Here is a 21,426-nt window from a genome sequence, read left to right as displayed (position 1 = left end):
CCGACTAAACTACAGGTCTGGAGTTTGCATGTCAACAACGGCTAGTGGTTCTGTGTAAAAGTGTGTATCATTGTCATTTTGAGTGGTTATCTTTTTACATTTTCTGACATCGAACTTCTTTTAAACTGAGTGTCACTGTGCGTATTGCTATGTGTTTCTTTATTCTCCATTGGCTAGAGATATAATGGAGGGGGAGGGAGCCTCTATTTTTTGTTAGTCTTGTTCGTTTTTTTAATTTTAGTTCATTTATATGTTTGAGCGTTTAGTGTGACGTCCATTTTCACTGAACTAGAACACAATTTTATTAAGGAGATAGCTGAGGGCCACCTCCGGGCCTGGATTTTCTCGCTTCGTTGAAGACCCATTGGTAGCCTTCAGCTGTTGTCTGCTCTTTGGTCGGGGTGTTGTCTCTTTGACATATTCCATTCTCTGTTTTATCAAACTATCCATATGAAGTTTATGTCTGATTTTTAACAATACAACAACCTTGATAGGAAGTACAATAAATACATGATTTTAAAATTCATAATTCATATAAGTACTCATATATTAATAAGAAGCGTAGGAGATACATAGTTGACCAATAGATAGTATTTTCTATCGATGTCAACATTGTCTTTAATACATTGAGTAACGTTTAAAAATGGAAAGAGCAATTTGAAGTAAATTACAATGAAATAACTATGATTCGATACACAGCGAAGGATGCATTAACAAAAGTTCTCTTCGTGAGCTATGATGTGAATGATAAAGAAAGGAATATCTAAGAATGGCAATAATCAAAAGAAAGTTATTTACCAACTCTGTAAAAAGTATCTAAAGTAAGTGAAACACAATGATTTCTACAGTTCATCTAATCCACAGCTATTCCTATATGGGAAATGATGCGTCCGCAGATGGGCTTTGGGGGAGGACTTATGATGCAGCCTACTCCTTCATCTAATCTTAACGGACCTGACAGGGGATCAAATCTTAAAGAAGTTACTAAAATAAGGAAAAGCTTTCCCGAAACATGGCTTTGGACAAATAAAACAACTGGGTATTTTTCTTTGCTAACATTATCATTGTATGTTCAGCCGTTTTTTATCAATGCGCACTTATCGTGTTTAACATACTATTATAGTTTATGCTTTTTATTAAGCTAGTGCTAATAGCGGGAAATGTAATTTGAACAATGGCATATAAAACTGTTTTGTGGGAGACCTTCCAGTTCAATGCAATTTTGACTCTTTTTAATTTCTGTTTAATAGAAGAAACGATTGGAGTTAGACTATTTCCTGCATGTTCTAATAATTTCACAAACAAATATACATGTCTTTCCTTTATTAGACAGTTTACCGTATATCATACTTTAATAGAAATTAATAAATGAAAACGTCGATAAAAACATTTTTCGGCTTACTACACATAGGTGAATGACGTTTTTCAACATCACTCTTAATGAACGACTTTAATACAAAAGATATGGCTGAATCATATATCACTAACTATTGTTTCCTATTTACTTGTATGATTAACGTATACGATGTCACTTCTGGTGGCTTTTTAAATGTCTTATTACTTAGTCCAATGTAAAAAGTTCCATTTAATATGCATACATATGAAGTAAAAGCAAAGGTCAAAATCTAGAATATCAAATGTATCTATGACCTTGACCTCAAAGACATGATACAAGTACCTTAAATCAAAACACCATAGGTCTTTATTATATATGGTTAATGAGCTACATCATCATACACGAACATATCAATTCAGTTCTCACAGACTTCTAATATTTAATATTGTTATCTCTTGTTACACCAAAACTTTGAAAAACATTATCCAGAATTATGGAAAACTTACTTCGTTGAATTTAATTATATATATTTTTTTTCTAATTCGCAAGGACTTAGTTTGTAAGACAGGGACACATCCATTCATATCCATTATATTTCAAGATTTGGAAACATGTAATGTTTTTGACTATTTGAACGGTTTAAACTGAAGTTGTTGTGTGTGTATCATTTATTCATTTTTTATCAACATGATCTCAAATTATTATCTAATACATTCTAGAAACTTAAGCGATCAAGATATAAAACAGTTAGATACAGCCATAAGCAATATCTGAGTTAAATATTGTCGTTTAGATTTCTAGACAAACTGTCAAAGGAACACGATCGGTTTTTCCATAAACATGGCTATGGTTCAATAAAACCATTGGGTATATATATAAATATATTTAGGTTTAATTTATAGATTCATTCTTTGCTTTAAGTATTAGTTGATCTTCTATAAAAAAAAAAATATATCTGCAAAGGTTCATTCTTTTACTACGTTCAAATTTCCGACACCGTTTAACTTAAACATGTATTAAATTTTGAATTGTTGTTTTCCTGTTGGTAATTTTCCTTACTCCTTTTAGACATGTTGTGCAATATGGCGTTAATATCGGTTTTACTTTTCGCAGATAAAAAAAGGGAAATATTCAATTCGAAAATATTGAAACAAATGACACTTGAAGTTCTGCATTAGGTTTTTCTTGTATTACAACAATTATAGAAAATTGTATTATGTCAAATTTTCAAAAAGGCATTGTGTTGATTACTTTTCAAACTTTTTTATTCCTTAATTGGATGACAAAATGTTCTTAATTGTTTCCTACCGGAATTCTTTACTGCATTTTGGTCGATTCATATTTATTGGATTTTGGGGTTAACTTTTGTAAATAACATATTAAATAAACATTATTTATGTTTTCATGTAGTGTCATTATGACAGTTTGTCCAAAGCCTTACGAATACGACATCTGCCTACTAGTATTTAGTTTCTTGCTTGGATCCAGGAATATTTTTCAGTATAGAGTTCAGAATGGGGGTTAAATTAGGAAAACAAACTCTAACACTGACATGAATTCTTCTTGAATTTAAAAAAAATGGGGATTTAAGATATAATAAGTATATAATATTAAACATACGAGATTATAAGAAGATAGAAGAAATTTGTCTAATACAATGCTACTAAGACTTTTGGGTTATCTTTTTTTATTGCCAGCAGTGTAAACAAAACAGCCGTACAATACCATTCATAAAACGGATCATAGTCTTGTTAAATTGACTTTTATAGCTTACTGTGTGGTATGTGTTTTGCTCATTGGTAAAGGCAGTACGGTACGGGGATCTATAATTTTCTGTCATTTGTTCTCTTATGGAGGATTGTGTCATTGGCAATCAAATCACATCTTCTTATTTGTATTGTTAAATTGACACTGTCTGGGGGGAAATGTAGTGAAAAGGGTCCCATTTCCCCGGAAATTAACCCAGATTTACAGACAGATAACGATTATGTGGAAATAATTAAACGTATTTTTAACAGAACATGATGGTCAATATCACTATTTGAAACGATATTATTCTTACTTTACTATTAAAAGTCAACTTAGATGTGCAACCTTTAAATATTCCAAGTACTGACAATTAAAGAAGGGGATCTCTATTATACAATTACATGACGAGTGCAATGAAAAGAATTCAAAATATTTCTTAATTGTCATCAGTAAAACGCAATCATGATTTTTTTTAGTTGTAATCGACATGGAACTTACATCACAAGAAAAACTACTGGTCAAAAGTAGACCTTGATAAATATTCAGGTCATTCATACTTTTGTAATAACGATTTTACTTGTAAGCTTACAGAAGCAGAAACAATTATATGCAACACAGATATTACAGAATCTGAGTGCACTAAAGTTTTGAAATAATTTTAAAATACATTTTAATGCACCTGGTAGATCTATGTATTTTCTAACTGCTCCTTTTAAAAAAAAAAATTCTGGATTGACATAGCATGATATGTTATAGTAAGCAAGGAATATTCCCTTGAAACCGAACTTTCTCAATTGATAGAAAAGATAATTAAATGGGCGAATATACAAATTAAAATGAACAAAAATTAAGGATCTGTTTTCGGCGGAAACCTTTGCCATTCCAAAGACGTCACTTAAATCCTCAAAACAATGCTGATTTCAAGACCAGATAATGATAATTTAAAGCCACTTTAGAGCACTGAAATATTACATATACAATTTATATGATGATTGGTAGTGTAAAAAGAAACTAACTATCACGCGTCTACAAAAAAAGTTTTTAGTGGCAAAAATGTAAAACATGAACATGATATACTTACTTAAATGACCCTGTTCAAAAAATTAAAACATTATAAAGAAACTTTGATTCCATCTCACTAATGCAACGCTTACCTTAGATGATTTTGACTATAATGTTGAGATCCTTTTTGGTCAACGTTTCAGCGTAAATACCCATCTCTAGCTTTGAAATGTTTATGCGTCACAGGAAAGTATCAACGCCACCAAAAGTGACGTATTTTTTGTGACGTATATTTTATCACAGGTAAGACATTTTTGTTCGTGGTTTGTTCGTGGTGTAAATGCGAGTTTTTTTAATGACGGTAATGAAATACAATTGTATATAATGGGTGTATATCATTCTACTTGTCTATCATTGAATACTGTAGGATGCAAATTTGTCTTAGACTACTTTTGAGACACTTTTAAGAAATCAAAAGTTTCCTGTTTGTAGTTGTGTTTGCTTGTTGAGTTGCCTTCTCATTGATATTTAGCCTACCAGTGGTATGCAAACAGAGTATCCAGTGAGGGTTTTTAATCATCCCTAACATGTTAAAATATTCGGAAAATAAGAATACATGCCATACTTTGGTAACATTCAAAACAATACATCAAACTATTGCAATATTAAACATCTTTTTCTTCAATTTTTATTGCTAGAATATTTCGGTTGCGCTACCTGTAGTGGTCTAATATTACCACTCATGGCATTCGGCGGAGGGGCAGGAGGAGGCGCAGGAGGGACATTTATGACAGGCGGTCATCACCAGCTTCAAACTGTAAAACGAACAAGATCCGTTTTTCCTGAAACATGGCTTTGGTCCAATAAAACCGTCGGGTACATAGTTCTATTCTAATATGTATTTACTTCATCCAATTAATGTCTTTTCCTTAGTTAACAAGAGGTTTAATATATCTTTGCATAAGTTCACTCCTGAACATTTTTGATCATTGAAAAAAATTCTGCATTTCAGACATGAGCATATATCAGTAGAATTGCTTGTTGTTTACATAACCATTTGTTGTTGTTGCTTCAGATTAAAAAATTAAATCGCTATAACCGTCTCTAGTGTTCTATACAGACTTTAAAACAAAGTTCTTTTGCTTATTTCGTTTTAAAAGTAATGTTTTTTGTTTCGTTTAAGCTACAGTCTCACTTAAGTAGTTGTCTGACATGTCTTTCTGTTTTTATTGTGCATTTAAACAAAATCCGTCGACAACATTCTAGAATTGAATTTTAATTTTCAAAAACAAAATCTTTACAATTGACTACATTTTTCGACATTAATTTCCCAGTTGAATTGTTTATATCAATATAAAAATAGTATTTGCAGCGTGATAATTTCATTGTGATCAGTAACTTGGTTAGTGTGGACAGTAAAGTAGTAGGTGAATAGAAAAAAAGTGCAGTAGAAAAGCGATTGGCATAACTCAAAGGAAACACGACCTATAATTCATTGTCCAAACTTGTTATTTATAGAGCTTAAGATTGAAATTTTGCTGTCTGCATTCCTATTTCAAAATGAAGTTAACATAAAGCCATTACGGGGGACAGTTTTCCCTTGTAGTTCCCTTTAAAGGACTTTCTCGATTAACAATCCGATTCTTTTAATTTGTATTCTAGTGAAACAAATATGGTTTATCAGGACGAAAAAGATAGAGAACTGCACGTCTATTAACCATTATCAAAATGAATTGTAATCTTTGAAAACTGTGTAAGCAATAAGGACTAATGTCTCGAATAAAAAGACTTCAAAGTGTTCATTTACTACTATATAGAACACAACCACTTACGAAGAATGAACAATCATTAGAAAGAAGAGTCAGATTAAATGCCTTTAATTACAAAACAAGTATCGATTCAGTATGATCATGTTGGTACGAGTATCGCTAAATGAATCTGTAGAATGCTTGGATCAATATAACATTGAACATGTTCAGTATCAATTATAACCTCTACGTTTGTATAAAAGGCACTGAATTTCCTTTTAATTATATCATAATTTGAGTGTGACTACCCATTGCACTTTAAAAGGCAAATTCAAACCTGATATCTGAGTTGTCAAGTTAAAATATGAGCAGGAAGTATTTGTTTAAAATTTCTGTGACCTTTTTCCGCAAGGTTTGGATTTTTCGATCCTCTTTTTCACGAAACAAAGATCGAATAATTCTTTCAATCTTGTCCGTATGTTCAAAATGCGTAACAGTTGGGAAAATTATAGAAAATTAAAATGTATTCAACTATTGGACAAAAATAAGGAATACTTGTGTAAAACTTATAAACGTCAAATACTTTTAGACTATCGCACGAGAATGAGAGAAATTTGATTAGGTCAAATATTTTATAATTTTTTACAGAATGGGAAATTTGGAATACTTGCGATAAATATACAAAATTTTTTGAACTTTTAAACTATTGCAAGAAAAGGGCGACACTAAATGTTTGTATCTAAAAGATATTTGCTTTTCTAAGTATCAATATCAAATTTACACCACTCATAGGTAATGATTGATGATAGAATGCATGTTATTTGGAAGAGAGACCGTAATGTGATTTGGTTATCAAGTAAAATAAAGGATGAAAAGGTCTTTATCTTGAGTTGATTTTTTTCTATGAAAATGTAATTAAATTACAACTGTCTCGGATATTTATTGTCTGCGCCAGACATGCGTATCAGAGGCACTAGATATTAAAAAGGTGGAGGGGAAAATCAAAAACAATGTTGTAGAGATTTATAAACCGAAAATTCCGAAAAGTTGTGCCAAATACAACTTCGGCAATTCATAACTGGGGTTGAAAAACTCAGTGTTTCCTACAATCAATAGTGTATATCAAAACATTTAATAAAATAGAGCGCTAACATAAAAAAAAATCATATTGTTTGTGGCTTAAACTTTGATTCCGTAACATGTTGGTTCTTTAAAGATATGTGTTCATAGATTTGTAATTTTAATCCCATGGGAAAGAGCATGTTTGGTCCATTCTAGAGAATGCCCACTGACAGCATAAGATAAAAAGCTAAACCTATGGATATGTTATCTGTATATTTCTATTAATTTTGTGGGTTGTTGGAGTGTATTACTTTGCTCATTCTATATATCTGATTGCGGAAATAACTTCAAGTACTTAATGAGCCAATTAACTTATTCTCACTTTTTACTTTTGTCTTCACTAGCGCTGATAACAAGTCTTGGGTTAATAAAAAGCCCCTGTGTAACACATTATGAGACTTTGATGAGATTCATTTAACTGTGTAAAACGAATTATATAAGAAAACAAAAACGCCATGGGAATTTTGTCTTTCTATTTAAGAAATATTCATTCCAATGCGACATCATGGTTTCTTAATGGGTGGGTTACCAGAATTTAACTTAGGAGGAGCTGTAGCTAATTTACATCCTACTCCAAGCCCACACCATACTACTCAATTGAAAACCCCATCAAAAGTTAGAACAGTTTTCCCAGAAACTTGGTTATGGACGAATAAATCTACAGGGTAATATATGTTTGGTCCGTGACTTTTATTTGGATAATATGTTAGAGCTTAATTGCTTATTAAAAAATAATATTAATGGCTAGAATTTTAATATGCTTTTCTTTGCTTTTCTTTTCCTATATATTTATCAATCATCTGTCTATGCTGAAAATGTGATTTGTCTGCACTTGCACTTGTATTTAGGGACAAAGTTCACAAAACAAACGTCTAGTACATATTTTCATTTAATATTAAAGAAATACTTTGTAAGCTAAGTAAAGGTAACAAAAACATGATAGTATTAAAAGGATTTTCTCTGTCTGTTTATTGTCAATTATTGAAAGTCAAATGTTGCTATATGCTCTGAGTTGATTATTTTTTTCAAATTTTTAATGAAAATTTTCCAGGTAATAGTATTTGATATGCTAAGCTTTAAAATAATTTCAGTTATGTTGTAAAAAATGAATTTTGAGCAAATTTAGTGAAATCAGTTCATTTTATTTCTTATATTTTTGTACTTATTTATCTTTTATAACACAGTAAATGTTTCAACTTGTAGATCTGATGGTCACGTGACAATATCAACAACAGTTCCGGACACTATAACATCTTGGGTTGCTAGTGCATTTGCTGTCAATAAAGTATCTGGGCTTGGAATAGCTTCTACACCAGCCAAGGTGAATTTAATAATCAAAATAACAGTGGGTAATAACAGAATATAGCCTCTTTGAAAGAGATTTTGTATCAACTTTAACGTCCATCTTTAAAAAATACTCCATTGACGTTGGTAAAACATTGTTAGTCTCAATATGCAATTCATATCGCCAATTTGTGATTAGTTTAATTGATATTTACTATAGATACTTGTACATGTATATTGAGAATGCAAAACTATTAAATATAAATACGTCAATTTATTAATAATTTTTGTTTCAGATCGAAGCCTTCAAGCCATTCTTTGTAAGCCTTAATCTTCCGTACTCTGTGGTACGAGGAGAACAAGTTGTGTTACAGGCCAATGTCTTTAACTACCTGACTAGTGATACTGACGTAAGTGTAATACTCAGGAAAGGTTGACAGAATACAGTAATAAAACAAGTAAATTGTATTATCGTGTAGTGTTTTTAATTATTCACTATTAGTACTAAAAGTTTCATCTTTTATATTGAAGAAAATGTCTAGAATTTGTTTTCAGATCTCTACAAATAAGCCCCTCTTTGTTATGAAAATAAAAGTACAATAATTTATATAATAGACGGCTGTGAAGGAAACACTTAACATTTCACAAAATATATTTCATGACGTATTATCTCTTTGCAAATGATCATTGAATCTCTAAAAGATAAACAAATAATTGTTCAAAAAATCTTTTTTTTTCAATTTTCAATTTTAGTTTCTACGGGTTTCCTGCAATTTTTGCATTTAAAAAAACATCCTGCAGAAATCTACTGTCTTTCATAAACACGCAATAAATATCTTTGGCACATATTTTGATTGTTTATTGATAGGTGTTAGTGACACTTGAAAAGAATGATGACTTTAGGAGTATTGTAGTGGCCTCTGATGGTACAACGAGTTATGTCTCCCAAACTCAGACGGACAATATCCACGTATGTATCTTTTAAATCTGAATAGATTAAATATAATAAACAACTATAACAAGCTTCTGAATTTAAAAAAAAATTATTCTTAAAAGATGACGATTACAATATGGTTAAATTATTTATAACAAAAATAAATCATGCAAACATCAGTAATTAAAAATCTTTAATATGGAAATTCTTATATTTCATATTTTGTATTATCTGCCTTATTTTGTGTTTGTGTCCTTTTTGATGATGATGTTGTCTTGAATTATCTAAAAATTATACCACATAGTCTTTAGATATCTTTTGGTGTTTCTGAAAGCTTCCTTTCTTTGCATAAGGTAAAGGCAGGTGAAGCCAAATCTGTGTATTTCCCGATTGTACCTGCTGAGTTAGGACAGATTTCGCTGACTGTAAAGGCTCAGTCAGTAATGGCAGCAGACGCAGTAAAACGACAACTACTTGTAGAGGTAATGTTCTCTTTAAATCTATTTGTCAAAGGCGGAATACACATATTGATTGGTAGATCCTTATAAAAAATGAATTCTAGTTTAAGTTTTCATTGTCACTTCGAATTTCGGATTTATAATTTTCAATAGCAGTTTGTAATTCTTTGTATCCATAAGTATCTTTCTATAGAAAAACAATTGGAAAATTAGCATCTTACTCCGGGTGGAAATAACATGGTAAACACACAAAAGATAATAATATAACATATGTGTGAAACATGATATATAACTTGTCTGTTGGTTACGTGTCTATGTATATTGTTAACTGACTGAAGGATGTCGAAATAGAACTTGAATGTTTGGTACTCAATGTTTAATTTAGGTGTTAAAACTGGATTTATCAAGTGTCTCTTTTCAAATAGTTGAATAACATTTAAAAACATAATTAATGAGGTAAGGAAATAATAATGTGAATTATTCTTATATTTTGAAAACATTAATAGTAGAATACCTATACCTTTTAAAATAGTGATATGAAAGTTGCTATTTTTCAAACATGTATCTTGTTCTCTGCTCTTTTTGTCGAGTTGTTGTCTCTTTTACACATTCTCCATTTCCATTCTCAATTTTATATTGTTTATTTTAGCCTGAAGGTGTACCGAAAGAATATAATACCCCAATCCTTTTGAATTTGAACAAAGGTGCAGCTGTACATAAAACTGTTCCAGTTTCTCTTCCACAATCAGTAGTAGCTGGATCACAACATGTCCGAGTTTCAGTCATAGGCTAGTATTTTGTAACATAGACCACATAAAAGAGTGAAAGTTTATGCAACCTTGTAAAGGAGGGACGAAAGATACCAGAGGGACAGTCAAACTTCTAGTAAATGTTGACAAATAATGTTTACAGTTTCCATCAAGAATGTGCTGGGTTTTATATATATCTCTGTTGAAGTGATTTCTTGATATTTTCTCTTTTTACGTATACCTGATTATAACCTAGTTGTATGTTGCAATTCCGTATGTAAAACCGTTCTATAATATATATGCCTTATCCATTTATCTTTTCTTGACGTTTTTCACCAGGAAACACAACAATGATCTAGACAAACGTCAACATGCTTCGACTTTACTACTTAACTAATCTAAAGTTTTAATAAACAAAAAATACAAACCAAGAAATATTTTAATATATGCATTTTTAATAATTCCAGGTGATTTAATGGGACCAACAGTTAATAATCTAGACAAATTACTACGCATGCCAACTGGATGTGGTGAACAAACAATGCTTGGTTTGGCGCCTGATGTTTTTGTAGCAAATTACTTAACATCTACTCACCAGCTGTCCAGTGATATTGAAGAAAAAGCTATAAATTATATGGAAAAAGGTAAGTTGACTCTGAACATTTTGTTCTGCTGAAACTATACAGTACGAAACGTTGAGATTCATTCAAAATGCATCTAGCTACTTATTTTTCTTAAATGTATGTCGATATAAAAATGCTAACCTATATTATGATTTAACAAATAGAAAGGTCTTAATATGAAAATACGAATTAATATAGAAAAATATCACTGAATGTGGTCAAGTTTTATGATGTATTATAGGTTACCAAAGAGAGTTAACATTCCAACATAAAGATGGATCTTTCAGTGCATTCGGTGATAGAGACAAATCAGGTAGTATGTGGTGAGTATTGAATAATGATTATATGATACATAATATTTTTTTTTTTGTGAGCCAGGATCACATACTTGCAAAACACTTTGTTTTGCGTATTAAAACATTAGCCTGAGCCTGATATCTTTGATGAGTTTTTCAAGTCTTGCTATAACTTTACATATTCTAGAAGTACTATTTTTTTTTTATCATTTTAATGTTAGTCTGCGTATAAAAATTAAGTTATTCAATAATATTCCAACTTGGAATTCTCTTGAGACTATGATACTGTTGTTCAGGTTATCTGCTTTCGTAATAAAGACATTCCACCAAGCAAAGAAGCATATATTTATTGACGACAAGACACTGGTTCGTACCATAGAATGGATGTTGACAAAACAGAAATCTGATGGTTCCTTCCCAGAACCTGGCAGAGTTATACATAAGGATATGCAAGTAAGTAGACACTATATCTGAATTTTATAAGCCTTTCGTCACCTCAATTGTGCAATGGTCAAACTGCTGAATGTTAAAGTAAAAACTTATGTTCTTGTTAACACATATTGTGTACTGTATAGAAATATTATATCACTAGTTTTCTATGTTGTGTCATATGTACTATTATTTGTCTGTTTGGCTTTTTTCATATTTAGTTTATTTGTCAGTTTATTTACGATCTATGAGTTTGACTGTCCTCTAGTATTTTTCGGCCCTCTTTTAATGAATGTTGGCGTATAAAGAAAGCCCTGTATTTCGATTTCTCTTCACGATTACTTTATATTTTAGGGAGGATCGGCCAGTGGTCCAGGACTTACTGCATTTGTATTGATTGCTTTGGAAGAAAACAATGACTTGAAAGGAGTGAGTTTGTTTTAGATAAAAAGATTGATAATATTTTTTCTACTTTGTATGCACTGAAATAAGTAAAATGTGAATAAACAAGTAGGACATCCTTAATATACACTTAAAACTTTTAATGTCCAAGCAAATTATAAGACAAATAAATAACTATACATTTATATGCGCTACAAAGTAAAATATTGCGACGCTATAACAATCGAATTAGGTTGAATGTAATAGAGTATAAGCAAATAAATAATCGTCTCTTAATTTTGCATACATGTATCTCATGTACTAATGCAAGTAAGTCAGATATTTCATCTACATTAATCATTTTAAATTGTAGAATCTTTCAAGATCTTATTTTTTTTTTATTAAAGAACATTCAGGAAAAACTACAGAATGCTGCTATGAAGGCAAGATCTTATCTTGAACAACAAATTAGTACAATAACGGACGATTATGCTTTGGCTATTGCGAGTTATGCTTTAGCTCTGTCCAGGAGCTCTGATGCTGCTACAGTGTTTACTAAGTTGAACAGTGATGCAATTGTGAAAGGTAAGATTTTTCCTTATCGTTTGGTTTATTTAGTTTTTGCTTTTCGAATCACAATAACCTGGTAATTGCAATAAAACATTAATATGTTTACGCTGAAATAAGCAATCATCTGAATAAATAACAAATCCAGTGCCGCGAATCGACTTGATCTAAAAAAAAAAAATCGTGTTTTTTCTCTCCAAAAACTGTGCAGATGCGTTAGTCAAAGGGTTATTTTTTTCATCACAACTATTTAGCTGATATTTCACGTTGATGGGATAATTGATTTTATTTTAGATGGAATGAAGCATTGGCATAAAGCACAGACAACAACATCCTCTCACCATCATTACTGGTCACCTCCTCATAAACAATCGAATCCTATCGATATAGAAATGTCGTCTTATGCTTTACTTGTATATGCTCATAACAAAGCTTTCGCTGATGGTCTTTCTGTTATGAAATGGCTGACAACACAACGTAATTCAAATGGTGGATTTGCATCAACACAGGTAACTTCACATAATCACTCATATCGAAAATCTTCACTAGTTCTAATTTATAAGTACCTGATTGTTGAAGTTATGTATGTAATATGATATGTTCAGATTTCATATCTTCAAATCAGAACACAAAAGAATACGAAATGTGACAATATATTTTTACGTTTTGGGATTAAAATGTCACCAAAAAGCTTTTCATAGAAATGACAACTAGATAACTCTAAAGAGTCTTTCGCTAGAAGTAGATCTCTGAAAATGTTATTGTATCCGTGGCAATTTTGTGTATGTGCGCATTTTAAGTAAAGAAAATATTTTATAAGATGAGTTTATTACATGTTTAAATTGCAAAACAAGAAATAAAGAAGAAACCAGAAAGATTCTTTAGGTATTATGAATAGAGATGTTTTGGCGTGAACTTAATGTGATCTTACTTAAGATTTTTTTTATTTTCAATGATGTGTTTAAACCTCAGCTACACATTTTTTTGCTTAGATAACTTATTTATAAATTTTATGTTTATTCAGATACATTTTTGTATTGTAACTTTTCTCATTTTTATTTGTTGCTAGGATACAGTTCTTGCTCTACAGTCCTTATCTGAATTTGCAGCAATGGTTTATTCAAACAACTTTGATTTACAAGTTTCTGTTACAGCTGGTAACTTCACAAAACAGTTCCAAGTTAATCCAACTAATGCTTTAATACTGCAAGTAGCAGAGGTAGGTATCTGATATACAGACAAATAAACATATCTCTTTCTTATTTTAAACATATTGTTCATTCATTGGATCTGTTTTTTATCATTTGATTTTGCTATTTGATTTAGGACTTTCTGTTTTGAGTTTTCCTCGGAGTTCAGTATTTTTGTGATTTTAATTTTTATGCATTTATTTGAATTAAATTCATAGACCTTTTTGCTATATCTGCATTCCTATATGATGAATCAAACACGTGTGGGTTCTATCCCGAGACAAAGATAGCATTAACTAAGAATGTTTTTTTCAAGTATGTTAGTGATGGGACAATTCAAGCTCTACTCTTGAGTATAATTACACATTGAAGAACAGTTAAACGTAATGTCTTATTGGATAGATCTATATATTATATTGTTACATAATTCTTGGGTTTTTTTCAGCTGTCGTCAATTCCAACTGAGGTAACCATTGACGCCACTGGTCATGGTATGGCTCTTGTAGAGGTAAACATTTTCAGTCATTGGTATTGTAATTGTGATGATGAGAAAGGGTACAACAAAGCACATCCATTCTTTTGCAAACTAGCTTTGTTTAAATTGCTGTGTTCCGAATTTTTTACAAAGAATATGATGTCTAGACCATATTGATAAAGAGAAATAGGATGATACATATTTGGTTTTATAATACTTTCTTCAAAAAGCAAGGCGGAAATGTCTTCCCTTGATATTGGTATTTGATTCATATACACAGCCATTAACACTCAATATTTAAGTCATATGTTTTAGGCAGAACTGGCCCAAAAATAAAATCCCTTTGGTATATTTTGTTTAGGTTTCAGTATTTTTCAACGTTGAACAAGAAATATCAGAACCAACATTCGAAGTGACAGTGACATTGGAAACAGATACCCTTAATTCTATGAAAGTAAAAACTTGCACAAGGTAATTGATTTCCTATTTAAATATATTGGTACTAATATTTGAATTTAAGTTTACAATCGATAGATTTTAAAATGTTCTATGTGTATCCTCGACTTCTCGGTTTTCTCACAGCTGTTGTTGTACACCAGTTTTAATAACAGGAGAAAAAAGTGCATGAAATTGTCAGACAGATTTCTTTCAGTCCACAACACACAACGAACAATTTTGGATTTCCATTTAAAGTATATAGTATCGAGAGATATTTTTTTATCTGTTTAAGATAAGACGATTGAAGTTCTCAACGTAACATGTATTTTTACGAATACGATTTCTATGATTTCTATTTAATGACATATTTATAGTACATGATTAATTCTTAGGTGGCTGTTAACTGGTGCAAGCGGGATGGCAGTACAAGAGATAGGTATTCCAACTGGTTTCGATGCCGATGTTGAAAGCATTGGACAAGTGGCTGGTTTGAAAAAAATCGAACAGGAAAACAGAAAAGTTATTATCTATTTTGATGAGGTAAGTAGTAAAACTTTGCAATGATAGTTTATACTAATACACAATATCTTAAAGCTACTTTATCAGAAATAATATACTAGTATTATAAATAACGATTATGCAGGAAAACAAAAGGAAAGTAGTGTCATATGTTTATCTTAATATCATCCTCTAAATGAAAGCTTTTTATCATATCATCTTTCACTGTTTAGATTGGATGAGTCACTTCAAAAAACATTGAAACAATGTGGAAAAAACAATTATTTGGATTGGAATGGATAGTAGGCTCTTATGGCTATATTCTACTTGAGTATGCATCATTTTGTTCATATAATGAAACAATTACACTGTAAAGCATATGGAATTTACAGTTTTTAAATATTGTATAAGTTATGTTTGATTTGTTGTGGAAAAGTTTGTAAAATATTTAATATGACTACAATTGTGAATGGAAATGGGATATGTATCAAAAAGACAACAACCGACCAAAGAACACAAAAAAACAGCCATAGATCACCAAGAGGTCCTCAACATAGCGAAACAATCTCGCTTCCGGAGGCGTAGTTCAGCTGGTCCCTAAACAAAAAACGTGTACTAATTCAGTGATAAGGGACGACATACTAAACTCCGAAATATATGATGAACTAAGATTTAAAATTACTCAAGATTTACAAAGGCCAGAGGCTCCTGACTTGGGACAGGCGCAATAATGCGGCTGGGTTAAACATATTTTGTGAGATCTCAACACTCCCCCTATACCTCTAGCCAATGTAGACAAACAAACACACAGCAATACCCACTGTAAAACTAAGTTTAGAAGAAGTTTGAGTCCGAAAATCTACATATTACATTTTCTTTCCTTTTTTGTATATTAATTAGGCCGTGATTTTTCTCGTTTGAATTATTTGACATTTGTCATTTTTAGTGCCTATTTTAGCTAACTATACGGTATGGACTTGTTGACGGCCGTACGGAGACCCATAGTTGCTAATTTCTGTGTCAGTTGGTTTTTGTAACGAGTTGTCTCAGTGGCAATCATACCACATGTTCTTGTTTATATATGTTTGTTTTGATTGCAGATAACAACTACGCCACTGTGTGTAACCATGGAATCTATCCGCACTGGACTTGTTGCTAAAACACAACCATCTGCTGTTCGCGTTTATGATTATTACCAACCAGGTAATTTGACTTCGAACTTATAAAATAAGAACGTTTCACATTGCATATAAATTTAACAAATTTATTCTAATGTTTTGTAAGTCTGAATTGATATTACATTTAGCTTTTGACACAGTTTAAATGTTGAAATTAATTAACTCCGTTCAGATATTATAATCTTAGAAAATTCTAGCAAAAATAAATAAACTGTTGACACAGAGATATATTTCTCCTGAATATAATTTTGATAATGAAATGCATGGATTGAAATTAATAAAATTTACGGTACCAATTTTACTACACTGCACTGCACAAGGTGCACATTTTCCGTATGTTATGTCAGTATCCATACTTGGTTGTTGATACCGTCAGGGACTATAAGTCCACCACGTAGATATCGACTCGGTGATTATAAAAGTGGTACCAATTTTCTTTCACTAGATGCGCATTTCGACAAAAATAAAAAATCTTTTAAAATATCATTATGATGCTCGAATCCAACATATTTAAAAATCCAGTTATTTTCTTATTCGTGGCCTCAAACGCAGATAAAGTCTTTATGAACAAAAATTCAAACACATATCTATGGGAACCAGCTCGCCTAGACGAGTGCAGCAAAATTTTATTTTCTAATAATACGACTGTCCTCAAATCACTTTGCCAGCACACTAAGACCACTGCAGCATACATGTCTTACAAACATATCTACAATGAAAAATAATGAAATACAATCTTTCATATCACCAAACAATATTAACATAATGTTCTTTTTAAGATCTGGAAAAAAAACGTAATGCGTTTACAATAATTATATACTTATACAAAGCATGTTCACAGCATGGAGAGGGAGGGGGAACTGCACTAAGACTTAGCTTCGAATGGTCAAGCTATGAAAATGTATTTTCAATGTAAACCTTTACCGCGAATGACCAGTCCGTGCTTTCATACAAAGAACTTTAAATTCTTAACTTTGTTAATGTGACTTATTGGTATGCAAAAATAATTTAAATATTATTGTAAACATGAACACATGTTCCCAATATCACAACAAACCCATGTGCTATCGATAGTTGATAAATACATTATTATTTGAAACATGAAAAGCTTATAAACCAAAAGGAACAAAAGGAGAGCCAAAGCTAGACAAGGAATTAGAGCTTTACATGAAGGAGATGTATGCCTTAATTAAGTCTTTCCACTTTTCTGTGGAAAGACTTATTGTTTTTGTTCTGATTATTATTTTTTTTTTTTTCTTCCGCCAAATTTTGTTCTTGCGATAAATGTTTGTTTCGCAATATGTCGCTTAGATATTTGACATATGGTATCGTATAGTTTATGCGCTTTTAAATTTCACCCTGCTAAGCCGAACCATTTTCTTTGTAAGAGTTATCTCCCTCTTCACTGTTTAACATCTGTGTGCATCTCCTTCGTAACAAAAAAAGGTAGCGACAAAATTTCTTTTACAAATTGTTCGTTACATCCTCAGTAATTTTTGGCGCATTTGGATCGAAGCGATTCGCTGAAATTTTATAGGAGTTATCTACCTTTAAAAAATAAATTTGTCGGTATGTTTATTTAACTCATAAACTGTTAACCGTATAACCCTGGAATGTTTTTATTTGACTCCCCTAGGTCCTAACTTAGAAAATGAGGTCAAAGTCAAAGGTCAAGGTCAAGTTCTCAATTGTGACTTTTGCTTGTTTTTGCATTTTCTCTGACACTTTGAAAGATACATATCAAAGAACAAGTGCAAAATGTCTGCTTAATTGTACTGAAGATATGCTACATTTAGTCTTATACAATTAAATAGCATCTTATAGGAGTTAGTGCCCCTGAAATGTCTTGATATGAGGTTATTTGATTATAACTGCAACTGAGTTCATTATAAAGGCCCTTGACCTTGTACAAAAGGTTAGGTGACAAATGACCTTGAAAAACGGCTACCGGAAGTGACCTTTAGAAAACCGGAAGTAGCTTTTTTTGCAATTTTGTCACATAAAAGTACTCAGAATCCATATATTTATTCATATAGATAGATGAATAGATTACTGAAGACTAAAAATGACTTCCAACAAACCGGAAGTGGCCAATTATCTCCCATTCTACATACAAAAGTACATAGAAACTATATATTTTTGGAATCAGTGTGAAAGAAGCTATCATATGAGACCGGATGTGACATTCATTTGACCGGAAGTAGCATATTACCTCCCTTATATCACTCAAAGAGATAATTAAACCATCATTTATCGCATCAGTATGAAGAAACTACCTTCTTATCCAAATTCCTTTGGTGTGGAAAGACTTTCAATTGTTCTCTGAACAATTGGTTTTTAATTTTAAATAGTTTTGTTACAGCAAATTTTTGCATGAAAACAAACTATGTATTCGCGTCAAAGTCGTGATTGAAACAGGGGGTTGTCTTCACTGGACGCGATGAGGCAACTGTCTCATTACAGGTTTGATAAAGAAAAAAATAGAGAAGAACAATAGTTAAGAGTGAAATTGTTTTCAAAACATCAGAAATATTTCCACGCCCAAGGTTAAATTGGGGGGATTGGTTATTGAAATAACCTCTTCAATTTTTGAAGAATAATTGATGAACATTAGTGTACTCACAGATTGATACATGAAAGTGAATTTTTATTCCTTTTCACATCGAATCATTGAAATATATTTTTCGTCTTTAGCACTGCTAAATGATAGAATTTGAAGAACATCAAACTATTCAAATATTATCTTAGTTAAGAATGTTCGAGAATCAGCAACAAAAACTGAATATTTTGTTCAAGTTTATATATAAACTTGACAATATTGCAATATTTTAGCAGAGTTTATTATTGCACATACACACATATATTGACTAGTTATGTTTTATAAGTGGATTCTGGATGCCATTACAGATATCAAAAGCGTCCAGTGTAACATTCAATCACTCATGTGATTCACAAGAGAGAACATTCTTACTTAGTTCCAAATTCAGTTCGCTACCATTCTATCACTTTAGTACAGATGAATAATTAATAAAGATTATACTTATTAACTTATAAATTGATTAATCTTTTTTCCAGACAACCAAGTGACAAAATTCTACCAGTCACATGTTTTGAAGAATTCATCTGTTTGTGATGTTTGTCCCGACTGTGGAGGGTGTCCTTAGGTATGCTTACATTCTTAAGATATTTAACATTTCATAGCTGTTGCATTTATTTATCACCCCGTATTTTATTGATTTTGTATTTACATTGTGTCATAGATCAAATAGATTCGTTCAGTATATGTTCACTTGTGTTGATATGTCTTTTGATTGAGTTAAGCAATTTCATTGATATTTTATAGTTAGTATTTCTATGTTGTGATGTTACACTATGGTTTTGGGTGAAGGTTGGTTCCTATTTAAATGTTTAAACCTGCTGCATTTGTTTGCATCTGTCCTAATTTAGGAACCTTATGTTCAGTAGTTGTCGTTTGTTGATGTGGTTCATAAGTGTTCGTTTCTTTTTTTTATATACATATTAGACCGTTGGTTTCCCCGTCTGAATGGTTTTACACTAGTCCTTTTTGGTGCCCTTTATAGCTTTCTGTTCAATGAGAGCCAAGGCTCCATGTTGTACTTTGACTCATAATGTTTTTTTCTTTTACAAATTGTGACTTGGATAGAGAGTTGTCTTATTGGTACTCATACCACATCTTTTTATATCTATTAAATTTTCGTAAAATTACGACTTGTTTATTTTTTTCATTCTCATAAGAATGCATATTAGTTTTAAAATATATTAAAGCGGTCTTTAAATCTTTGAACAAATTCTCATTCGAGATACATTGAACCGTAATTTCACAACTCTTCTTATCTGAATTGTATTATATTCATCACGACCGGTGTCTAAATCATATCGTGTTGTCTCGTGTATTAGTATTATTGAATCAGTTTATTGAAAATGAAACTCTCCTTGAAATAATGTATCATTAGAATATACATATGTTCAATTAGTCCATGTTTGGAAAACTATATATAATTTTACCTTATAACAATATGTTATGAGTTTGAAATTCTTATAACAAAAATAATTTAAATACATACCTTCAACACTCTAATTGGTCTTTATGCATAGAAACAGTGAACTCCGCAATCTATAAATCATAGTCTGAGTTAGTATACCTTATTTCTTCACATCAATAGTGGTAGACGAAGTTCTTTTATATCCTGAGTTTGCGATAGGCCGAGTTGTACAGCAGCGTCCGTGAACGTCGATATATGTTTCAAACATTTTCTTTAAATAAAAAAGTATATTCACAAAAAGTCCCTTACCAAGAGCACAAACATATCAAACGAATGGATAACAACTGTCATATTCCTGACTTGATACAGATAACAGATAACAGAATCATAAAATAACAGTAAAAACCGTGAAACTTTAAAACTTGTACTCTCAGTCACAATTATAGTTTGTTACATTAATTTTAGATTAACTGATATTTTTCACATTTTATTTGTAGATTTAGACGACATTCCACTGTTGTATGGTGAAAAGTAAAAAATTATACATTCACTTAAATTTTACAGATAGCGTGCTATTTGTATTCATTGTTATTAGAAAATATGACATAATCGATTTGCTTCATTCAATAATTTACATGATACTTTAAAAACAATGATTTCTTAATTTTACTGTTATATGCATGTATGTAAAATTTATAATTCCTGTAATAAAAAATATTTCATTCTCATATAATATCTAGTTTGATTAAGTCGCATACGATGGTTTTCATAGAACTGGAAATGCTATGACAAAACACAAAATCGACCAAGAGACACAAGCTACAAAACACAATAAAGATAAACTGTTATCACAGAGATATGTCTCGCTTTTTTGTAATTTCGAAAATGCAAATGTTGAAAAGAAAAATAGCAACACTTTACATGTAAAGGAGTAGGTCCGGTAAGACCACTTTTTGGCCCCAAAA

The 21,426-nt window shown here is 31.1% G+C and overlaps 1 protein-coding gene across 7 annotated transcripts in view; it reads left to right on the top strand.

The window, feature by feature from the left end:
• LOC143042504 (CD109 antigen-like) overlaps positions 1-21,194 on the top strand; it is a 79,903-nt gene extending 58,709 nt beyond the window's left edge. For 4 of the 7 annotated variants that reach the window (XM_076214828.1, XM_076214831.1, XM_076214826.1 and 1 more), the window contains exons 20-37: positions 8,161-8,278; positions 8,538-8,651; positions 9,110-9,211; positions 9,529-9,657; positions 10,283-10,421; positions 10,850-11,026; positions 11,247-11,328; positions 11,598-11,754; positions 12,085-12,159; positions 12,519-12,696; positions 12,973-13,187; positions 13,748-13,897; positions 14,314-14,376; positions 14,705-14,814; positions 15,174-15,321; positions 16,380-16,482; positions 19,533-19,621; positions 20,959-21,194. In XM_076214828.1, coding sequence (XP_076070943.1) covers positions 8,161-8,278; positions 8,538-8,651; positions 9,110-9,211; positions 9,529-9,657; positions 10,283-10,421; positions 10,850-11,026; positions 11,247-11,328; positions 11,598-11,754; positions 12,085-12,159; positions 12,519-12,696; positions 12,973-13,187; positions 13,748-13,897; positions 14,314-14,376; positions 14,705-14,814; positions 15,174-15,321; positions 16,380-16,482; positions 19,533-19,621 — 2,149 coding nt within the window. In that variant the 3' untranslated portion in view covers positions 20,959-21,194. Of the gene's footprint in view, positions 1-864; positions 1,040-4,785; positions 4,964-7,438; positions 7,623-8,160; positions 8,279-8,537; positions 8,652-9,109; positions 9,212-9,528; positions 9,658-10,282; positions 10,422-10,849; positions 11,027-11,246; positions 11,329-11,597; positions 11,755-12,084; positions 12,160-12,518; positions 12,697-12,972; positions 13,188-13,747; positions 13,898-14,313; positions 14,377-14,704; positions 14,815-15,173; positions 15,322-16,379; positions 16,483-19,532; positions 19,622-20,958 lie in introns of all 7 variants that reach the window. The other 3 variants (XM_076214827.1, XM_076214829.1, XM_076214830.1) reach the window with 3 other exon arrangements.
• Positions 21,195-21,426: the final 232 nt, after the last annotated feature.

This window comes from Mytilus galloprovincialis, chromosome 8 (assembly GCF_965363235.1).
Source record: "Mytilus galloprovincialis chromosome 8, xbMytGall1.hap1.1, whole genome shotgun sequence".
Taxonomy (NCBI): Eukaryota; Metazoa; Mollusca; class Bivalvia; order Mytilida; family Mytilidae; genus Mytilus; species Mytilus galloprovincialis.
This window is presented reverse-complemented; position numbering and strand designations above follow the sequence as displayed.